The sequence below is a fragment of the Mustela erminea genome, chromosome 11 (genome assembly GCF_009829155.1).
Source record: "Mustela erminea isolate mMusErm1 chromosome 11, mMusErm1.Pri, whole genome shotgun sequence".
Taxonomy (NCBI): domain Eukaryota; kingdom Metazoa; phylum Chordata; class Mammalia; order Carnivora; family Mustelidae; genus Mustela; species Mustela erminea.
In genome coordinates, this window is record NC_045624.1 from 79,744,197 (window position 1) to 79,757,330 (window position 13,134).

Genomic DNA, 13,134 nt, shown 5'->3' on the forward strand with positions numbered 1-13,134 from the left:
TCACTTACAGACAACACCCAGTGCTCATCACAAGTGCCGTCCTTAATAACCATCACCCATTTAGCCCGTCCCCTACCCACTTCCCCTCCAACAACTCCTAATTGGTTCTCTGTAGCTAAGAGTCTTTTTCCTGGTTTGCCTCTCTCTTTTTTTCCCTTATGTTCTTCTGTTTTGTTTCTTAAATTACACATGTGAGTGAAATCATGTGTTATTTTTCTTTCTTTGACTAACTTACTTCACTCAAGTTCCATTTATGTCTTTGCAAATGGCAAGGTTTCGTCCTTTTTGATGGCTGAGTAATATTCCATTATATATACCACAACTTGTTTACTTGTTTTTCCATTCATCAGTCAATGGATATTTGGGCTGTTTCCATAATTTGGCTGTTGTTGATCATGCTGCTATAAACATTGTGGTACATGTGCCCCTTTGAATTAGTATTTTTGTATCCTTTGGTTAAATTCCTGATAGTGCAATTGCTGGGTCATAAGGTAATACTATTTTTCACTTTTAGGGAACCTCCATACTGTTTGGTAGAGTAGCTACACCAGTTTGCATTCCCACCAACAATGGGAGAGGGTTCTCCTTTCCCCGTGTCCTCACCAGAATCTGTTGTTTCCTGTGTTGTTAATTTTAACCATTCTGACAGATGTGAGGTGATATCTCATCATAGTTTTGATTTGTATTGCCCTGATGGTGAGTAATGTTGAGCATCTTTTCATGTGCCTGTTAGCCATTTGGATGTCTTCTTTGAAAAAATTTCTATTCATGTCTTTTGCCCACTTCTTAACTGGATTATTTGTTTCTAGGGTGTTGAGTTTGATAAGTTATTTATAGATTTTGGATGCCCTTAATCAGATAAGTCATTTGCAAATATCTTCTCCCATTTCAATGGTTGCCTTTTAAAAGGTTTTACTGATTGTTTCCTTTGCTGCGCAGAAGTTTATCTTGATGAAGTCCCAGTAGTTTATTTTTACTTTTGTTTCCCTTATCTCAGGAGATGTGTCTAGTAAGAAGTTGCTATGGCTGATGTCAAAGACGTCACTTTCCCAGGTTCTCCTCTAGGATTTTGATGGTTTCCTGTCTCACATTTAAGTCTTTCATCCGTTTTGAATTTATTTTTGTATATGATGTAAGAAAGTGGTCCAGTTTCATTCTTTTGCATGTTGCTGTCTGGTTTTCCCAAGACCATTTGTTGAAGATATTATAATATCTAATAATATTAATATAATAATATCTATAATATTATAATATCTAATTCCATTAGATATTCTTTACTGCTTTGTTGAAGATTAATTGACCAGGTAGTTGTGCATACATTTCTGGGTTCTGTACTCTGTTTCACTGATCTATATGTCTGTTTTTGTGTCAGTACCATACTGTTTTGGTCACTACAGCTTTGTAATATACCTTGAAGTCCAGAATTATGATGCCTACAACTTTGCTTTTCTTTTTCAAGATTACTTGGCTCTTCAGGATCTTTTATGGTTACATACAAATTTTAGGATTGTTTGTTCTAGCTCTGTGAAAAATGCTGGTGATACTTTAATAGGGATTGCATAAAATGTGTACATTGCCATGGGTACTGAAGACATTTTAACAATATTTGTTCTTCCAATCCATGAGCATGAAGTGTGTTTCTGTTTCTTTGAGTCCTCTCCACTTTCTTTCACAAGTGTTCTATAGTTTTCAGAGTATAGATCTTTTACCTCTTTGGTTGGGTTTTTTTCCTAGATATCTCTTTTTTTCCATGTTTTTGTTTAAATTCTAGCAAGTTAATGTATATGGTAAAATTGGTTTCAGGTGTAGAATTTAGTGATTCATCACTTACATATAATACATGGTGCTCCTCACAACAAGCACCCTCCTTAATACCCATCACCCCTTTTGCCTACCCCCCCACTCACCTCCCTCCAATAACCCTTAGTTTGTTCCTAGGTATCTAATGTTTTTAGTGCAATTATAAATGGGATTGATTCCTTTTCTTTTTCTCCTGCTTCATTATTGGTGTATAGAAATTCAACAGATTTCTGTACATTTATTTTTATCCTGCAGCTTTACTGAATCTGTGTATCAGTTCTAGCAATTTTTTGGTGGAGTCTTTCAGATTTTCTACATAGAGTATTTTTCTTGCTTCTTGAGGTAGGTTTGTATTCTTATATGTTTCCCTCTTAGGACTGCTTTTACTGCATCCCAAAGGTTTTAGACTCTCATGTTGTCATTATCATTTGTTTCCATTTATTTTTTAACTTCTTTTTAATTTCCTGGTTGGTCCATTCATTCTTTAGTAGGATGTTTTTTAACCTCCATGTATTTGTAGTATTTCCAAATATTTTCTTGTGCTTGACTCCAAGTTTCATAGCACTGTGGTTAGAAAATATGCATGGTATGATCTCATTCTTTTTATACTTGTTGAGGCCTGATTTGTGACCCTATTGTAATCTATTCTGGAGAATGTTCTATGTGCATTCAAAAAGAATGTATATTCTGCTGCTTTAGGATGAAATGTCCTGAATATATCTGTTAAGGTCATCTGGTCCAGTGTGTCATTCAAAGCCACTGTTTCCATGTTGATTTCCTGCTTAGATGATCTATCCACTGGTGTAAGTGGGGTGTTAAAGTCTTCTACTATTATTGTATTATTATCAATGAGTTCCTTTATGTTTGTTATTGTTTTATGTATTTGAGTGGTCCCAAGTTAGGGGCATAAACATTTATAATTGTTAAATCTTCTTGTTAGATAGACTCCTTTGTTGTGATATAGTGTCCTTCTTCCTCTCTTGTTACATTCTTTGTTATATATTTAGAAATATAGATATATATTTTTTAAGATTTTATTTATTTATTTGAAAGGGGGAGAGAAAGAGGGCAGGGAGAGGTGCAGAGAGGGAGGGAGAGGGACAAGCAGACTCCATGCAGAGTGCAGAGCCAGGTGTGGGGCTGGACCCCTCATGTAACCAAGAGTCACATGCTTAACTGACTGAGCCACCCCAGTACCCCTACAGTCTTTAATTTAAAATCTAGATTGTCTGATATAAGTATTAATACTCTGGCTTTCTTTTGGCATCCACTAGTATAAGTGTTTCTTCATCCTCTCACATACAATCTATAGGTATCTTTAAGATGAAAAGGAGTCTTGTAGGCAGAATATAGAAGGGTCTTGTTTTTTTGTCCATTCTGACACCCTGTGTCTTTTGATTAGAACATTTAATCCATTTACACTCAGAGTATTCATAGTTAAGAATTTAGTGCCATTTTATTGTTTTTCTTTATTCTGGAGATTTTCTCTGTTCCTTTCTAGTCTTTGTCATTTGATCTTTCTTTCCACTCAGAGAATCCCCTTTAATATTTCTTACAGGACAGGTTTAGTGGTCATAAACTCCTTTAGTTTTTGTTCATCTGGGAAACTGTCTTTTTCTCTTTCTGTTCTAAATGCCTTGTTGGATAAAGTATTCTTGGCTGCATATTTTTCCCATTCAGCCCATTGAATATATCATGCCACTTTCTTCTGGACTGCCAAATTTCTGTGGTGAGATCTGCTGCTAACTTTATTTGTCTTCCCTTGTAAGTAAGGGACTTCTTTTGTCTTGCTGCTTTTAGGATTTTTTTCTGTATCTCTGTATTTTGCAAATTTGACTACTAGATGTCTTGGTGTTGGCCTGCTTTTTAAAATTTTAATGGGAGTTCTCTGTGCCTCCTGAATTTGGATATCTGTTTCCTTTCTCAGATTAGGGAAGTTTTCAGCTGCAGTTTTCTCAAAAAACTTTCTGTCCCCTTTTCCCTCTCTTCTTCTGGGCCTCCTATGATAAGAATGTTATGCTTTATGAAGTCACTGAGTTCCCTATGTCTATATTTTTCTAATATTTTTATATATATTATATATATAATATATACTATTTATACATATATGTATATATTTATATATCTATTTATTTATATTTATATATACAAAATATATATATTTTATATATATGTCTAATATTTTTCTTTCCCTCTTTTTTCAGCTTCACTGTTTTTCATAACTTTACCTTTTATATCACTTACTCATTCCTCTGCTTCTCCTATTTTTGTGGTCATTACAAATCCAGTCTGTTTTGAATCTCAGCTATTGCGTTTTCTACTTTGGTCTGTTTTTTAGGTCTTTTATCTCTCTGGTAAGGGACTCCCTGGTATCTTCTGTGCTTTTCACAAGTCCAGCTAGTATTTTTATGATTGTTATTTTAAATTCTAGATCAGGCATATTACTTGTGTCTGTTTTAATTTTAATTAGATCCCTGGCTGTGATCCCCTTTCTTGTTCTTTCTTTTGGGATGAATTCCTCCATCTTGGCATTTTGTCTAGGTCTCTGTCTTCTGTGTGTTAGGAAAGCCTGTCTGTTTACATCAGGTTATTGAAAATGATCAGTCATATCTTTTGATATTCTAAAATTGAATGTCAGAATCAGTGATTCTTATAATGCAAGTTTATGACTAATCAAATGAAACCTAACATATCTGATAGTTCATCAATGATATCCCTTACCGGATTTAAAAAAATATATATTTCAGTGGGTTTTTATTATAGTCAGTTCCCTCTGCTTCTTGTTTAAGTTGCTAAAACATTAAGAACAACTAAAATTACTAAAGAATAATAAAATTGAAAAGAAGTATAAGACCCAAATGGTCATGGAAATAATGAAATATTAAATAGAAAGTTAGTTGGATTTCTCTCTCTCGCTCTTCTTTTTTTGAAAAAAAAGACATTAGGTATTTAAAGGTTTTCTTTCAAAATATTTCATGATTGTAATAGGAATGACAGCCACTGTTGGGTGGGATTGGGGGGAGAATTGGGAATAAGAAGGTAGAAGGAAACAATTGAATTTAACAATGGTAAATGTGCATCTTCAACAAATAGAACTTAAATTATAGACAGCTAACACAAATACTCTGGGAATATATTAGTTTTATGTGTACTAAACAGGATTAAATATGAGTTTCTAGCATTCTCTTAAGAGTCTAACTAAAATATAAGCCTGTGTAGCAATGAGTTCTGTGCTTGATTTCAAAATTCACTTCTAATATTACAGAAGTTATAATAATAAATAACCAACTTAACCAAGAAAGGGAAAATTATTTTTCAGTTAATGGTATTTGTGGCTAATACTTGAAATAATATATAAAATTTTGTTTTATTATGTTGTCATGGCTAAAACATACATGAAATCATTTTAATGTAAAATGTAAGTTACAGAGTTTTTGAATCTTTTTTTTCCTTCTTAATAAAGTTTTATTTTTTGTGTATTTAATTATAGACAAAAGGTTCTCAAACCATGACACCCTCTGGCACCCAGAAAAAAGTTAAAAGAACTCTGCCAAACCCACCCCCCGAGGAGACCTCCACAGGCACTCAGTCCACATACAGCACAATGGGCACAGTTTCCAGGAGGAGGATCTGCAGAACCAACACAATGGCACGAGCCAAGATTCTCCAGGATATAGACAGAGAGCTTGATCTTGTAGAAAGGGAATCTGCAAAGCTGAGAAAGAAACAAGCAGAACTTGATGAGGAAGAAAAGGAGATTGATGCCAAGTTACGGTACCTGGAAATGGGAATTAACAGGAGGAAGGAGGCATTATTAAAGGAGAGAGAAAAGAGAGAGCGAGCCTACCTCCAGGGAGTAGCTGAGGATCGGGATTACATGTCTGACAGTGAGGTGAGCAGCACCCGACCAACCCGAATAGAAAGTCAGCATGGCATAGAACGACCAAGAACTGCTCCCCAAACTGAATTCAGCCAGTTTATACCACCACAAACCCAAACAGAATCTCAACTAGTTCCTCCTACAAGTCCTTATACACAATATCAATATTCATCCCCTGCTCTTCCTACCCAAGCACCTACCCCATACACCCAACAGTCCCATTTTCAGCAACAGACTTTGTACCATCAGCAGGTTTCACCTTATCAGACTCAACCAACATTTCAGGCTGTGGCAACAATGTCCTTCACACCTCAAGCTCAACCTACACCAGCCCCACAACCTTCTTACCAGTTACCGTCACAGATGATGGTGATACAACAAAAGCCACGGCAAACTACATTGTATTTGGAGCCCAAGATAACTTCAAACTATGAAGTGATTCGCAACCAACCCCTGATGATAGCACCTGTTTCTACTGATAATACTTATGCTGTTTCTCATCTTGGGAGTAAGTATAATAGCTTAGACTTGAGAATAGGATTGGAGGAAAGAAGTAGCATGGCAAGCAGTCCAATATCAAGCATATCTGCAGATTCTTTCTATGCAGATATTGACCATCATACTCCACGAAATTATGTCCTAATTGATGACATTGGAGAGATTACCAAAGGAACAGCAGCATTAAGCACTGCGTTTAGCCTTCATGAAAAGGATCTGTCAAAAACAGATCGTCTCCTTCGATCCACTGAAACACGTAGGTCTCAAGAAGTGACAGATTTCCTAGCACCTTTACAGACTTCCTCGAGATTGCATAGTTATGTGAAAGCAGAGGACGATCCCATGGAAGATCCCTATGAGTTAAAGCTTCTGAAACATCAGATTAAACAAGAATTCCGTAGAGGAGCAGAGAGCTTAGATCACCTTGCTGGTCTTTCCCATTATTACCATGCTGATACGGGTTATAGACATTTTCCCAAATCTGAAAAGTACAGCATTAGCAGACTCACACTTGAGAAACAAGCAGCAAAACAACTACCAGCTGCCATACTATATCAGAAACAATCAAAGCATAAGAAATCACTAATTGATCCTAAAATGTCAAAATTTTCACCCATTCAAGAAAGTAGAGATCTTGAGCCTGATTATTCAAGCTATATGACTTCTAGCACTTCATCTATTGGTGGCATTTCTTCCCGAGCAAGGCTTCTTCAAGATGACATCACTTTTGGCCTCAGAAAAAATATTACAGACCAACAGAAATTTATGGGGTCATCTCTTGGCACAGGGCTGGGCACGTTAGGAAATACCCTAAGGTCGGCTTTGCAGGATGAAGCGGATAAGCCATACAGTAGTGGCAGCAGATCCAGACCTTCTTCCAGACCTTCTTCTGTCTATGGCCTTGACTTATCAATTAAAAGAGATTCTTCCAGCTCTTCCCTAAGACTGAAAGCTCAAGAGGCTGAAGCTCTAGATGTTTCCTTCGGTCATGCATCACCTTCTGGCAGAACTAAGCCGACCAGTTTACCAATTAGCCAGAGCAGAGGAAGAATACCAATTGTGGCCCAAAATTCTGAAGAAGAAAGTCCACTCAGTCCTGTTGGCCAGCCAATGGGAATGGCCAGGGCTGCAGCTGGACCCCTTCCACCAATATCTGCGGATACCAGGGATCAGTTTGGATCAAGTCACTCATTGCCTGAAGTTCAGCAACATATGAGAGAAGAATCACGAACTCGAGGCTATGACCGTGACATAGCGTTCATCATGGATGACTTCCAACATGCCATGTCAGACAGCGAAGGTAAATTGGGCCTCAAACTACCTTGTTACTCTCAAAACTCAAACTCCTATTTTTCTGCATGTTTAATTTTCCTTCTTCAAGGATGTATTCTACTTTTCTTAGTGCGTCTTTTGCATGTTTACTTCAATTTTATTTCTTGTAAATGGAAATTTGATATTGTGTATAGATCTCCTAGCATGCTTTTCTTTATTTCTTTTTAGTTTATTCTTTTATTGTTGTTTCTTGATTGTTTGCTTGATTTGTTTGGTGTCCACTTTTCTAAAACCATTATCTAGTAATTGTGTCAATAAAATATGGTCATCCTTTAAATTCATAGTTGGAAAGTTTTTCATTGTATGTTTCTTTTATTTTTTAAAAAAATGCATTTCTAAATATATTGGTCAGTTTCTTTCAGTTTGTGAAATTATTTATATTTAGAGCCATTAAGTACTATTCCACTAGACTTTGTAATAGAAAACTATTTATGTTATTTTTGTGATATCATTGTTCATTAATTCAGAGAATGTTCTTTTTTTGAGAATCTTTGACTAAATCCCTGATATTAGTGTAATGTAGAATTTTATAAGTCTCCTTAAATAAAGCATTAATATTTTTATTTCTCTCATTATGAATACCGTAATTGACAAGTTTGTGCATTTTGCATTATGTATGAGAAAGCTTAGCGCTAAATATGCTATTGAGGAAAAAATAATCATATCAGTATATGGGAAACATTCTTCAGATTTGAATAAAAAATTTGCCTACTACTTTTGTGAGTTTAGCAAACTGAAGCCCTCCTGGTTAGTGTATCCATTTAGGCTTTTCCTTGGCTTTGCTTTTGGCATCATCCCATTTTTTTTACTCTAAATTGTTTTGCTAGTTTTTCTTTGAATAAATGATTTAAGGCAAGTATATCCCTTAACCAAAAACTGGCTTATGACAATTTGTTGTCATATAGAACAATAGGATTTTAGAAAATTATCTACTTTAAATATAATTGTGAAGACAAGGGGGAGCAGTAAGGTATGAGTCCTCCATGCCTGGCATGGAGGACTCATGGCTTTTGGTCCTCTTTTTTTCCCTCCCCTGATGTTTTATATTTGAACATAGATGTGGTTTGAGTCTTGGAAATAAAATATTTCTTATTGAATTAAAATATTATTTCATTCCTTGGAAGACTGCAGAGAACTAAACTAACATGACCACCCTCCCTTTTAAATGTGACATTTTCCCTGAGGACTCACAGGAAAATATGTGTTCATGAAAAGTACTTTTCTTCTACTTCTATATGTAGACACTAATACGAATTTAGAAGTTCAGATCTAGATTTGTGTAGGATTAAAATAAGTCACTGAATCTGAAAGTGGACAGATTTCCTTCCTTAGAGAAATCCCAACAGATTATTTCCTGTCTGATTTATTTTCTTCTCTACAGGCTATTGGATTGACCATTTTTATTGATAATTATTCAATTAACAAAACACTCTATTTGTATATTTTTTTCTTAGTCAATTATTTGAATCTTTCTGGTTAAACAAGGATTATGATATTATGTGGAAACAGTTTCTTTCTTTACTTTTTTTACAATCCACATTTTACACACATTTTATACATATAAAACGATTGCTACAGAGGAATCAGAAGATTCTTCGATAATCATATTGGTAAAATAAGATAAAACAAAACTTGAACAGGTTTATGGTATAACTGAACACCTAAGGCTATGTGTGTGCATAGAGTATATATTTGAGAAAATTTGACAAATTTACTTATTCTTCATGGATATTTATCAACATGGTACCAGACATTTAGATTTTTCTAGATATTGCAAAATGTATTTATTTACATACAACCATATAAAAATAACCAGATGTCTTATTTCTCAATGATATGTTTGGATGATGTATATTCCTAATCGTCAAAGACTGTATGAAAAGTAATGTTTTCATAAAGTAGATGATGAGATGTCATGCAGCATACAAAATTATGAAACATGTAAAGATGATACCAAAGAAATAAATAATTAAAGTGAAATTTAGATGAAATTACACAATTAAACTAAAACATATTTAAAAATTAACCAGACAAGAAATTTAGTCATAAAAAACATGCGGATAAGAATTAGATAAAGGACAACTTTTATAACAAATTGAATTACATATGTAATATTATGTGTGTGAATTGTAGTGATTATTCTTAGAAGTTGTATGATTTAAAATGTTACTTTTTTTTTTTGCCTTTAAATCACTGGAACATATTCCTTGCTTCTGGTAAAGCAGAGACCTACTTTTCTTATGAAATCTTGGGATTCCTTGGGTAATTAAGGGAAAAAGTAGAAAACACTTTTCCTAATTACATAACTAATTTGTAAACTCATGAAATACAAAGAAATTTTTAAATAAATTTTTACCAAATATATGCTATATCTGTAATTCACTGATAGGAAGATCACTCTGAGAAGTGTAACATACCAATAGGCCATTTAGTATTGAGTAGACAAAAGCAAATTTAACTGCATTCAAATTGTTGTGTGCTTTCTCCAAATTCAATTAAACTCTAATTTAATAGATGCTTAGAATATCTTTCAGATATCTTCTATATGACTTTAGTTAATTTTGAAATAGCTTACTTGAGGTAAAGTCTAAATAAGCACAATTTACATTGCTTAGTATTTATGGCCATCAGCTTGAAGTCCACAATTTGATGTGCATGTATGATTGGTTAAGTACAGAGTAGGAAACCCTTTTTTGGAGCAGATTTGGAGGAAAGCTAAGCTAAAAACAGTCAAGTTATATTTACTTATACAAACACAAATATTTTGTTGAAAACATTCTTTCGAAGTATACTCTAAGCCAAAAAAAAAAAAAATCAATATATCTCTTTGAAAAAAGTTTTCAACGAATACTTGATAGTGAATAGAATTGTACTATTCCTATAAATTTAGATAATGCGACACCTGAAAATAGCTTACTTTTTATTTTACATTTAAGATTTCAAGAAAATATCATCAGTTTAAAACAAGGAGGTGTTACTCCTCAGGCAATTATTTAAGTTACTTTGGAAATTTTTATAAAATTTAATTTTTAGTGCTCGCTTTGGCAGCACATATACTAAAATTTAATTTTTAAAGTACAGATCTACCATGGCAGATCAGAGAGTTGCAGTTATAAACAACTAGTATTTATGTCCAACTTACTGTAAGTTATGAAGACAGAATACAATGTAAAAGTAGATTCATTCACTCTGGTTGCACTTGACTGATCTATAAACTTTTATGCAAAACATGACAGACATCCTAACTTAGTTACATATTGAGTTTTTGTAAGAAATAATAGGCAATCAAAGTACATAATCAGGAACAAATTGAAGAAATTTGGGCCAGATTCAGATTCTGCTTTATTAGTATGGACATACCCAAGAAAACATAGTGTGAAGGCTTGTGTTTCAAATGCAATTTGCAAAGTTTTATATTCAAGTGAAAACACATACTATGTAATCTAAGGTAGGCATTTATTAAAATCAGTACAGATTATTTTTTCATGAGAAACAAATAATAAGAATGTGTAAGAAGTAAAATAAGATAGTATTACTATGTTTGGGAATAGTCTAGTAAGTTTTTAAGAGATCAATGTTTACATTATAGATTTATTTGGAATTTACTTACCAGGTATCTATTACATTAAATATTTTCTCATATAAGTTTAGTTTTTAATGTCAAATTCAAACTATGAAAAACCGTAATATATTGTCAAGGAGATTGTGAGTCAAGATTATATAAATACTAAAGTTCAAGGGATAGATTAATATTTATTTTTTAATACATGTATCTTAGTTAGGGTGTTTAACTTCTTTCTCTAGTTGACGATTAATTTTTCTGTTTCATTCATCTCCCAAACATTTATTGAATCTTATGGCATTGCAAGACATTGTTTTTAGTGTTGGGGGGGGGGGAAGAAGATCTGAGCCTTATTCTCAAGCAGCTTATAATCTCCTATTAGAGATCAGATAAGAGCACATATGACCACAAAACAGGTATGAAACATTGCATTTCCTCAAATCAAAGAATGACTAAATTATGACATATCATCTATCATCATATTTACTGGGGAGAAATGCTGTGGTTAGTCACAGGAAATGACCGAAGGACCAAGATCGCAGGAGTTATGGAGGTGAGTAGTGGTATATATGCTATGGGTTTGCTAGTCCTACCAGCAAAGATATAATGGAACTTGCCTGGGGAAAAATATGTTAGGAAGTTTTGGAAGAAAAGACAAGGGTATAGACAGAAAAAGAAAACTATGATGAGTTAGGAGAACTCAAAGGTATGGTGTTGTAGATGCTAGAATTTCAAGGAGACCTAAGTTGATAGCACCATCAACAAATCTTCGGGATAGGAACTTGAGGACTGCTCCAGCTGCCATTTGGAAAGCAGCAGTGTATTTCAGAGATGCTTTTTACAAATCAGGTATTGTTTTTCAAAGAATAAAGCTGTATACGAAGCCAAATTCTATATATCAAGTAAAGTGGGATTTTGGGGTCACTTAATAGCTTTAAAAAATGTTGGAAATAAAGAACTGAATGGAATGAATCACTTAAAATAATTATGTACTTAAATATGGTTACATTTTCAAAAATATTTTAAGATACCAAGTTTTGTCATCTTATAAATATAAAAAGCAGTCAGTCAACTCTTCAACCTAATTCCTGAATCCATGGCCACATGGAAAATAATTGCTTAATTTTTAATAAAATACTCTAAATATCATTTAATTGTAGGCTTCCAGATAGTATGGCTCATATGTTCCTTACAATAATACCTGGGATCCTCTTAGAAATAAGTGTTTTCATTTATTTATCAAATGTCATAGAAATGTCATGTTTTCAAAAATACTCACTTGATGTTTAAAGCCAGCAGCTGCATTTTAGTAGTGATTTATAGTTCAGCGGGAAAGTGACAGAATGTTCCATACCAAAGTGGTAAGTTGTAAGTAGTGGGGAGAGAGGAGGAGGTAGGAACTGAAGGGTTGAGGTTGAGTTGAATGACTTCTGAGGAATATTGACGTTCTTCTATTCAGTCACTATCTAAATCTCTTCTCATTTAAAATTTAATTTTGTTTTATTTTTCTCTGAGAAGTTGAACAGGTGTGTACATTATTTTTTTCTAAGTTATTCCATGATACAACATTTTCATCATAGTATTGGAAATGATTTTTTTCCATCATCTTGGGAGTTATATTTGAAATGCATGAATGGTTAACAAGCCTGGAGCATGTTGGTACTTCAGAACATCTGCTGTCCTCTGTCATCTGTATTAGTTTTGGTTGCAATGTTTGATATTTCCTTGGTCTCCAAAGCCTATCATCTGCGTCGTGAAGAAACAGATTGGTTTGACAAACCCAGGGAGTCTCGTTTGGAAAATGGACATGGTCTGGATCGCAAACTGCCAGAAAGATTGGTCCACTCTAGACCAGTTAGTCAACATCAAGAGCAAGTAAGTGCTATATTGAGAAATCTCTTTTAGGTTTACCCCCTACTGCCACAAAAAAATCCATTTATCATCCAGTCAATTCATTAATCAGTCAATTGGTCAATCAAACAGTCATCCTAGATTGGTCTCAGTAATCCTAAAATGCATGGGACTTTTATCATTCATGTTCATTAAAAAAATTATTTTTCAG

At 34.0% G+C, this 13,134-nt stretch overlaps 1 protein-coding gene across 7 annotated transcripts in view; it reads left to right on the plus strand.

The window, feature by feature from the left end:
* Nucleotides 1-13,134, plus strand: part of PCLO (piccolo presynaptic cytomatrix protein) — a 400,035-nt gene that overhangs the window by 253,271 nt on the left and 133,630 nt on the right. For all 7 annotated transcript variants that reach the window (XM_032305895.1, XM_032305888.1, XM_032305890.1 and 4 more), the window contains 2 exons: nt 5,291-7,478; nt 12,811-12,947. In XM_032305895.1, the coding sequence (XP_032161786.1) occupies nt 5,291-7,478; nt 12,811-12,947 (2,325 nt within the window). The remainder of the gene's footprint in view (nt 1-5,290; nt 7,479-12,810; nt 12,948-13,134) is intronic.